The sequence below is a fragment of the Hipposideros armiger genome, unplaced genomic scaffold, assembly GCF_001890085.2.
Source record: "Hipposideros armiger isolate ML-2016 unplaced genomic scaffold, ASM189008v1 scaffold_121, whole genome shotgun sequence".
NCBI lineage: Eukaryota > Metazoa > Chordata > Mammalia > Chiroptera > Hipposideridae > Hipposideros > Hipposideros armiger.
This window is the reverse complement of record NW_017731471.1, coordinates 1,176,693-1,186,730: the sequence shown is the minus strand read 5'-3', so window position 1 is coordinate 1,186,730 and position 10,038 is coordinate 1,176,693. Positions and strand designations below refer to the sequence as shown.

At 40.9% G+C, this 10,038-nt stretch overlaps 2 protein-coding genes across 5 annotated transcripts in view; both read left to right on the top strand.

Annotated features, from left to right (window-relative positions):
• The window catches only part of LOC109385662 (fibronectin type III domain containing protein 3C1-like), a 63,763-nt gene that overhangs the window by 30,472 nt on the left and 23,253 nt on the right, over positions 1 to 10,038 (top strand). Inside the window, exon 20 of the mRNA XM_019648173.1 lies at positions 388 to 537. Coding sequence (XP_019503718.1) covers positions 388 to 537 — 150 coding nt within the window. The remainder of the gene's footprint in view (positions 1 to 387; positions 538 to 10,038) is intronic.
• TGFB1I1 (transforming growth factor beta 1 induced transcript 1) overlaps positions 9,206 to 10,038 on the top strand; it is an 8,776-nt gene continuing 7,943 nt past the window's right edge. The window contains exons 1-2 of one of the 4 annotated variants that reach the window (XM_019648162.1): positions 9,206 to 9,233; positions 9,350 to 10,036. In XM_019648162.1, the coding sequence (XP_019503707.1) occupies positions 9,350 to 10,036 (687 nt within the window). In that variant the 5' untranslated portion in view covers positions 9,206 to 9,233. Of the gene's footprint in view, positions 10,037 to 10,038 lie in introns of all 4 variants that reach the window. The other 3 variants (XM_019648158.1, XM_019648159.1, XM_019648157.1) reach the window with 3 other exon arrangements.

Here is a 10,038-nt window from a genome sequence, read left to right as displayed (position 1 = left end):
GAGGGCAGTGTCACTGGCCCTCATATGTGGGATCCAAACCGGGGCCCTCTGGTGTCCCAAGCCAGCTCTTAACCATCGCGCCACTCGGCTGGCCCAAAGTTTGCTCTTTTTTAAGTAACCCATTTGAAAATAATTTTAATAAATTAAAAAATAATTCATCAAATATGTAGGCTTAGTCAATCCTTTCTCTTAATTTTATTTGAGTCTTTTAATGTTAAATATAGTTTTCTGTCTTAAGTTTAATTGTTTCTGCACTTGTCTATGTCACATACCACTTAATAGATTATAAGCTATGACACTGAAAGGAATATGTTGTAACTATCCACAGTATCTAGTAGAGTGAACACTCGCAGAAAGTACTCAATTTCTGTTTGTTGCATCTTTCAGATCCCTGTATGTAATGGTGCTGAAATCACTGATTACAGACTAGAGTGGGGACAGATTGAAGAATCGATGCACTTGATTTACACTGGCCCTTGTCTGAGCTATGAAGTTAAAGGTCTTATTCCTGCAACTACATATTTCTGCAGAGTCCAGGTAATCCTAACAGTTCTTCCAATGTAAATAAGGCAATAGCTATTAAACTATGCTATACACATTCATAATACTGGCACCATTTCCAGTGTAAGGACCAGAAGGGAGTCATAGACTTCCAAATCTTAAATATTTCCCATATTCAGCAATGACATTCTGAGCTTCTTTACCTGGTATTTAAAGCCCCACATAATCTGGCATCTACTTTCTATTCCAATTTGATCTGCCATTATTTTCTGTACTGTTCTGTTTCCCAAATTTTCCTGAACTTAACAATCACCTAAAATGCTTGTTTAAAAACACTGATTCTTACACTTCCACACAGACCTATTGAATCAAACTTTCTAATTCAAAGACTTGCTAATCTATATATTTAAAAAACACCCAGTGTGATAATTATTATCAATTAGGAAAAACTGCACAAAATATTTCAAACAAAAAAATTTACTCTACCACCCCCCCCACGTATGCCTTGTACATTTATTCATACTGTGTTGCCTATCTTTTCCCATAAAACTAAGCTTTTACATGAATGCTTTCCTGAAAACCTTAGCTGGAAGTGATCTCTTCCTTTTCTGAACTATTAATGCTAGAATTATAAGACTCACAACTTTAAGGTTTGGGGAGATAGTCCGAATTTAGAACAACCTGATATGTTGTCACTATTAAGTTAAACCATCAAATCATGGGATCCCTAATATTGGGTGTCTAAGCTGCATCTCCCAGGTTGCCTTTCATAACTGGAAGTTGTTTGTTTGTTTCTTTGTTTGTTTTTAAATCCTGTCAAATTTTTTGGGTATCCTTATTTTCTGTATGGGAAAAATGCTCTCACAGTATATAATTATTAGTTTGAAGGCCACTGTAATAGTCCAAAGGATTGGTTAGCTATTACAGTGAGAATGCTGAGATGTTAATGGATTTGAAAGATACTGAAGGTAAAAATCGGTGGAATGGGTTCCTGCCAAAACAGAGTATCCCCATGCCTCCAGGTGCTCCTTCTTACAAGTTAAAAACCCTGAACATAACACAACAAGCATAGGAAATCTCTGAGTGGTGGAAAGAAAGAAAAATATGGAAAGGAAAAGATCCAAGGGACCTCACAAATTGAGGAACAATACAGTGGTATGCCACCTGGGTCTCCTTAACACCTCCCACATATCCAAAAAAGGGTATGGGAGAAGCTTCCAACTCAAAACTGCCAACAGGGACAGACAGAAAAAAGCCTCCAAGAGAAGCCTGTCCCTCTACCCAAGGAAAATGACTACGAAAATGGCAGCCTAACAACCGAAAATATTTTGGGTATTACTCACCTTACTCCAGCTAAACATCAATAGAAAACCACACACACTCCTGACCTTCCCCACCCTTGAAGGTTCAACTGGCCAAGTAGGAAGCTCACCATCCAAGTCATCCCAGAAGCAAGCAGCATGCTTTAGTTTCCCTACCCAGGGGACTCAGTTTGGGCAGGACCAAGCAGGGGGTTAATCTTCTATCCCCTGCCTTGCAGAAGCAGGCAGTGCTCTGCTCCCATTCCCCTGCCAACTGGTGTCAGTATGAGAGCTTATGATCTCCAATACTTCTGTGACAGAAGTAGGCAGCAGCACTCTATTTCTTCTGCAGGAATAGCATTAGCAAGCTGAGCCTCCATTCTCATCTACTAGCAACACACTGAACAAGACAACGTGATTCAAGCTAGTTAGCACTCTACTTTTCTCCTATTCCTATGTCATTGAAGACCAGTGAGAAACTGAACCTACATTTCCACATACCAACACTGAGACTGAAATAGGATCTGGAAAGCAGGGCTAGTCAGCACTCAGGTCACCCCTCAACTGCTGTCAGCAAGGTCCAATGAAAATCTTAGTCTCCATCTCTGCTCAACATCAAGGAGAAAGAGCTAGGTGATGAAAAGCTATCTTAATTGCCACCCCACTTCCTTCCCTTGGTGTCAAGACCAACCTGGGAACTGAGCTTCCACTCCCATCCTGCAGAAACACAGAGGTGTTGGTTAATCCTCCACTTCTCCCCTCCATGTTATCAGCAGGGCCCAATGAAAAGGTGGATTTACACCAATACTCAGAAATATTGATACAATACAAATAATTGCCCTACTTTTGTTGGAAAGGTATCAAAAAGGGGCCTAGACAGGAGCTGAACTTCCACCCTACCCAACCTTTTTACTATACCTCCAGAGGGATAGTGCCTACTAAGCAGAATGATTAAATAAGACCCAGATTCTTATTATATGATATGCAAAATATCCAAAATAATCATTTGTCATAACAAGAACCAGGAAAATAACAACTTAATGACAAAAAGCAATTAACAGACTCCATGATGAGGCAGAGGTTTCAATTATCTAAACAAGGATTTAAGCAACTGGAAAAATGCATCAAGAAGTAATTATGAATTATCTTGAAACATGGAAAATATTTTTAAATCTTGGTAAAGAAACAGAAATTATAGAAAAGAACAAATGGAAATTGCAGAACTAAAAAAATACAATAACCAAAATAAGCTTACTGGATGGGCTCAATAGTAAAGTGGAGATCACAGAAGATACAATCAGTGAACTTAAGGAAAGATTGATAGAATTTACCCAATCTGAATACCAGAAAACATTTAGAAAGAAGAAAAGATTTGGAACTTCAGAAAAGAAACAACATTGAGTTTGTGTTCCAGGATGGTGACATAAACTCAACCTCCTCCCACAGACACACTAAAATTACAGCTACACATGGAACAATTCCCTATGAAAGAAATCCAGAAACTAGCTGAGCAAATAAAACATTGGGCAAATGAGGAAAATGCCCACATCAAATGGGGAGGAAAAGCTGAGATACACACTCACCATAAACCCCACACCCAGCACAGCAACATACAATTGGAAGGGAACTCGGAACTCCCAGCTTCTCCCTGAGGAGTGAAGAATTCGGTTCAAACATATTGTACCCCAACTTTTAAGATTTCCACTTAAAGATGAGCTTTCCAATCATCTAACTCTGAAAGCCAATGGAGAATTCATCCAGGAGACCCAAAAGACTATAACAAACAAACAGTTCTTTTTTTTTTTAATAAGAGTTTTTTTGTTTGTTTTTTGTTTTTAAAGATTTTATTGGGGAATTGGAGGAGGGAACAACCAAGTTGTCCTTCAATCTTAATAGTGGAACGTACAGCTAGCTCAGCTCCAAGTCCACTTGCCATCCGGCCACCCGTCAGCAGTTTGCAGCCGCTCAGCTCAAGGTGCCATGTTCAATCTTAGTTATGGGTAGATGTAGCCCACCATCAAATACAGGAGTGGAACCAGAAACCTCGTTGTTAGGAACACGTGCTCTCACCTGCTGAGCCATCCTGCCGTCTGTTAGCAGCTCAGTGGCAGCTCAGCTCAGGCGCAGCTCATTGGTCCATGTGAGAATCGAACCGGTGACCCTGTTGCTCAGAGCTCACACTCTTAACCAACTGAGACACCCGACCAGCCCCCACAAAGAAACAGTTCTTAATGGGCTTCTGAGGACTTCCAGTGGCTATCCCTTCAAGATTCAGCACAGGGGCAAGAAAGAAAAATGCCCACCTCCCAGTCTTCCCCTGAAAGAGGCCTATTTGCATTTATTTAAACCTATACCCTGAGGGTCAAGATCATAATTTAGTACACATCTAAGGGCCAACTGAATCTCCTCTGGTCCATACCAAATTGCTCACACCAAGGCACCAGTATTTCCCTGGAAGCAGCTTGTGCACATGTCTGGCACCCCAGCATTTGTGGCTGCCACCCAGAAGATGCAACACTTGATTTCCTGGCTCTAGTGGCTAGAGGAGCTTGCATTTGCAGGTCCCAGAGTACTATAGCAAAGAAAGAAAGAATTTTTAACTGTTTATCACACCGCAGCTCAGCACTGAGGGAGCACTCAGAAACACCCATCTCTCAGTCTTTCCTTCAAAGAGGTTGATTTGCATATCTTAAAAGCTGAAGCCTGAGGGTTCAACTTCCAATGAACCTGAGTCTAGGTGCTGACTGAGCTAATGACAGGTCTTGGCACACCTTCAACTACTGGGAATCACTAAGAACAAAGAAGGTGGTTTGCCAAATCACTAAGGTTTGAGAGAAAACAAGGACCTAGGGCCAGGCTGAAAAATAAGATTCATCTCCTGCATAAAGCCACTCTTTTTAGACTGGGAGATGTGGCTGTTTTACCTAATACACAGAAAAAAATAGAGTCAGTGAAAATGAGGAATATGTTCCAAACAAAAGAGCAAAATAAAACTCCAGAAACAGCCCTGCATGAAATGGCAATAAAGAGCTCAAAATAATTATAAAGATGCTCACCAAGGTAAGGAAATGATACATGAGCTATGAGGTGTGATAAAAAAAATATGGTGAATGTTTAAATTAAAACAAAATTACAGTAAAAGACACATGGCCATTAGTCCCCCTCAAAATACTTCCCGTCGCTTCAAACACTTATCCCATCATTCTTGCCACTTTCCGGGCAAGCCAAGTGGTTCAGTTGGTTAAGAGCTCGCTCCAGAGTTTGAGCTCTGAGCAACAGCAGTTCGATGCCTGCCGAGCTGAGCTGCCGCTGAACTGCCAACCGGTAGCAGGATGGCTCAGCTTAAAAAAAAAGACACAGTTACTAAAAATAACTATAATCACAACAATATATTCATGGATACATGAGATAAAAATATGTAAATTGTGATGTCAAAGACAAAATGAGGACAGAGTAAAAATATAGACCTTAAGTATGAGTTCAAGCTTAAGTTACTATCACCTTTAAATAGACTGTATATAAATATGTTTTATATTAATTTCAAGGTCTGAAATTGCAAAGGTGAATGGAGATAAGAAACATGCTGAAGAAAAAGGACTACTGTATATATGAAATTTTCTTTTACATAATCTTTTTTTTTTTTTTTTAGTGTTTCTTAAACTTTAATGTGCATAAGAATCACCTGGGAATCTTGTTAATGTATTTGAATTCTGGGCTGGGGAAAGAGATTGTGCATTCTTCACAAGCTCCCACACTTTTTTTTTTTTAAGCTGGGGAATTGGGGGATGGGAACAGCGTTGGGGAATCGGGGAAGGGGAACAGACAAGTTGCTGTCCTTTTGTTCTTCAACCTAGTTGTGGAGGATGTCACTTCACTGGCCCATGTTGATATTGTGATCATTACGGTCTTCCTGGCTGAGGCAGATCAGTCGCCAACCCACTGGACAGCCGCTCACGACAGCTCACGCTGGCTGCCGGCCACTCACAGTAGCTCACGGCAGCCTCTTTTACATAATCTTAATGGTAACCACTGAAAAAAGAATCCAGAACTGATGCACATAACATAAAAAAGAGGAAAGGAAAAATCATACACACCACAAAACTAAAATGACAGAACTTTACTCCCTCCCTTTTTATGTTTTTTTTAGTGTTATTCACTGTATGAATATACCACAATTTTTTTAGTAATTTTGCCATTGAGTATTGAATTGCCTTCAGTTTTTGTCTGTTATGAATAAAGCTGTTCTGAACATTCTTCTCTATGTCCGTAGGTGGACAAAGTGCACTCAATACTTGGAGTGGAATTGATGTATCACAAGATGGGTATATGTTTAGTTGTTTAGATACTGCCAGTTTTCCAAAGTAATTGCCTCCTGTGTCTTTGCTTACTTTTTTAAAACGTTTATTCCTAATTCAACACCAGCTTTTTGACACCCTTTTATGGTCAGACACATGAGGCAATATGTCAGTTCCATTTTCCTCCTTGGAAACATTATTCTGCTAGTCCTCCTTCTGCTCCACTCTAGATTCATTGCTTTGTAAGCAACAGGCAGCCTGGAGCTTGACTTCTTTCTCCTGTGTTAGGTGCCCTATTACTGGATGTCACATTGTCGTTTTTCTTTTTAAATTCTCTGTTTGGTGAAACAATTCATCTCCAGAATTTCTATTTGGTTCTTTTTAAAAATTTCAACCTCTGGTCAAATATTCATTTTTGTTCATTGATTTTATTTTTGAGTTCATTAAACTGCCTGAGTTTTCTTGCATTTTGTTAAGATTTTCCAGAACTGAAATCTTGAATTCTCTGTAATTTGAGTCACATATTTTCATGTCTTTAAGTTCATTTTCTGGAGCTCTTTTATTTTCTCTCTGAGCTGCCTTGTTACCTTGGTTATTCATGGCAATTAATAAATTATTTCCTGGACATCTATTGGAGTGGATTCTACATCACGTTGATATGAAGATGTCTTTGTTTTGCTTTCCAGTAGGTGGCGCCAGAGCGTTTTATTTTCTCTCTTGTGCTGCTCTGGCTTCTCCCATGGGCAATTTCCTGGGGGAAGTGGGAGTCTACTCTGTGACCAGGTTGCTTCAGTCTCTGGGCACGCCACCCACCGTGGGAGGATGTAGTGAGCATGGGATTCTGAGCCTATAAAATCTCAGTGCTGCCACAACAGCCAGATGTAGAGCTATGCATCTCAGCAGCCCTAGGTGCCCTCGCTGCAATCATCTGGGAAAGGTGAGGGCGGCTTGGGCTGGGAGAAGTGGCAAGCGTACCTGCAGTCCTGCTCTCTTCGGCGCACTGGCGAACTCCAGACCACCAGTTCTTCTCCCCCACATCTCCTTCCCTGTCACCAGAACTAGCCACACTGTGCGTCTGCCACTCAGGAATTGTTTCCAGTTCTCAGAGGTGTAGACATTATGCTCTTCAACCTGACACTGCTTTCATTTTTTTTTTCTGGGATCACTGCTAGCACTGGGAGGGTGCGAGGGAAGGAGCTCTGGGAAGGTGGGTGGAGGTGACCAGGCTCAATGGCTTTGTTTTTTGCCTGGCAGTGAGGGCTGTTACACCGCAGTTGTTAGGGCCCTTCTGTATTTGGTCTGTGACCGGAGGTCTCTGCCCTGATTGCTGGGCTCAGCCGTATTATATGCTGATTCCCTCAGGCAGGATTCTGGGGCCACAGAAAGTGTTCCTGCAGTCTTAGTGCTTCCCTTTTCCGGGAGCAGCCCCCATCTCTGCACTTCTCCCTTCCCTTTTCCCCTGTTTTCCCCGATTCACCCACCTTAAGATGTTTCAATGCACAGATCTCTCAGACATGTTTGTGTATTGTGTAGGGACTCCTTTGTTGAATTATAACTGTTCAATGTGTTGTAACTTCCAGGGAAGACATCAAGGAGCACTCCTCACACTGTCACTCCGTAGTTACCTACTATTATATTGCTGTTTATTTCTCCCTTCAGCCTGTTAGTATTTGCCTTCTATATTTAGATACTTATGTTGGGTTCATCAAGATTTACAAATGTTATATCTTCTTGTATTGACCCCCTTTTTGGTATATAATTACCTCTTTTGTCTCTTATTACAGTTTTTGGTTGAAAATCTATTTTGTGTAAAGTAAATATATCTACCCCTGACTTCTTTTGGATTCCACATATATAGAGTATCTTTTCCCATCTCTTCATATTCAATTCATTTGTGTCCTTTATGCTGAAGTAAGTCTCTTGTAGGCATCACATAGGTGGGTGTTATTATTTTACCCATTCAGCGATTCTATGTCTTTTGATAGGAGAATTTAGGCCATTTACATTGCAAGTAATTATTGATAGGTTTAGACTTATTGTTGCCACTGTGTTCATTGTTTTCTGGCTGCTTTGCAAATCTTTTGTTCCTCTCTGCTCTTGCTCTCTTCACTTGTGATTTGATGATTTTTTATACTGCTATGCTTAGATTCCTTTCTATAGTGCATTTACTATAAGTTTTTGCTTTCTGATTACCTTGAAGTTTATATAAAACACTTTATATTTATAGCAGCTATTTAAAGCTGATAGTAACTTAAGCTTCAATGCATACGTAAGGTCTGTATTTTTACTCTGTCCCTATTTTATGTCTCTGATATCACAATTTGCATATTTTCATCTTGTGTATCCATTAACAAATTATTGTAATTATAGTTACTTTTAGTAACTGTGTCTTTTAACCTTCATACTACATTTATAAGTGACTTACCCACCGCCATTCCATTATTGGCTATTTAACTATATATTTACCTTTTCTAGTGAGATTTATACTTTCATTTTTTTTGGTTACAAATTAGTGTCCTTTCATTGAGTTTAAAGAAGTCGCTTTAACATTTCTTGTAAGATCAATGTAGTGGTGATGAAATCCATCAACTTTTGCTTATCTGGAAAACTCTTGGTGTCTCCTTCAATTCTGAAGGACAATTTTGCCAAGTAGAGTATTCCTGGTTGGCAGTTCTTTTCTATCAGTTCTTTAAATATATCATGCCATTTCCTATTGCCTTGTAAAGTGTCTGCTAAAAAATCTCTTACACTCAGACTTTTACATGGATTACATCTATGATGATTACATCTAAGTCAGTCTCTTAGACTTTTACGTTGTTTGCTGTTTTTCATGATTATAAACAGCAGCATATATATTTTGAAATGTATATTAAAAATGAAGACAATAGTTTATACTTTTAAACACTTAAATATTTCTTTTTAAATACATTTAAATTGTTTCTTTAGATTGTGTTATCAAAATTCAGAAGAACAGATTTGATGAATATTGCCAATTTGCTTTTTTCAAAAATTAAAAATTTACACACACATATATATATATATATTTCCAATAAGGGAGGACCAAAATATATAAAGCAACTACTAACAGAACTAAAGGCAGGTGTGGTCTGTCTGCACCCCGCCATGGAGGACCTGGATGCTCTGCTCTCTGACCTGGAGACCACCACCTCACACATGCCAAGGTCAGGAGCTCCAAAAGAGCAGCCCCCAGAGCCCCTCACATCTCCCCTGTCCTATGGCCACCAGCCACAGATGGCGTCTGGGCAGTCTTCAGGAGCCTCAGGGGACAAGGACCATCTGTACAGCACGGTATGCAAGCCTCGTTCCCCGAAGCCTATGGCCCCTGCGGGCCCTCCGTTCTCCTCCTCCAGCGGTGTCTTGGGTACAGGGCTCTGTGAGCTGGACCAGTTGCTTCAGGAACTTAATGCAACTCAGTTCAACATCACAGATGAAATAATGTCTCAGTTCCCATCCAGCAAGGAGACTGCTGGGGAGCAGAGAGAGGACCAATCTGAGGACAAGAAGAGGCCCAGCTGCCCCTCTAGCCCATCCCCTGTTCTCCCAAAGCCTTCGGCTACCTCTGCCACTTTGGAGCTGGACAGACTGATGGCTTCACTCTCTGACTTCCGAGTCCAGAACCACGTGAGTCAGGCAAGGGAGTGGGCTGGTGTGGAGGTGTGGCTCCCGGCCCATTTTAAACCTTTCCACATCTGCTACCTTGCTGACTCAAATCACATGTATCCCCTGCTGCAGCTCCCAGCTTCTGGATCAACCCAGCCACCAGTGCCAAGCTCCATGGATGAGTCCCCTGCAGAGCCTGCCAGCAAAGGCGGCCTAGACACCATGCTGGGCCTGCTGCAGTCCGACCTCAGTCGCCGTGGCATTCCCACTCAGGCCAAGGGCCTCTGTGGCTCTTGCAATAAACCCATTGCTGGGCAAGT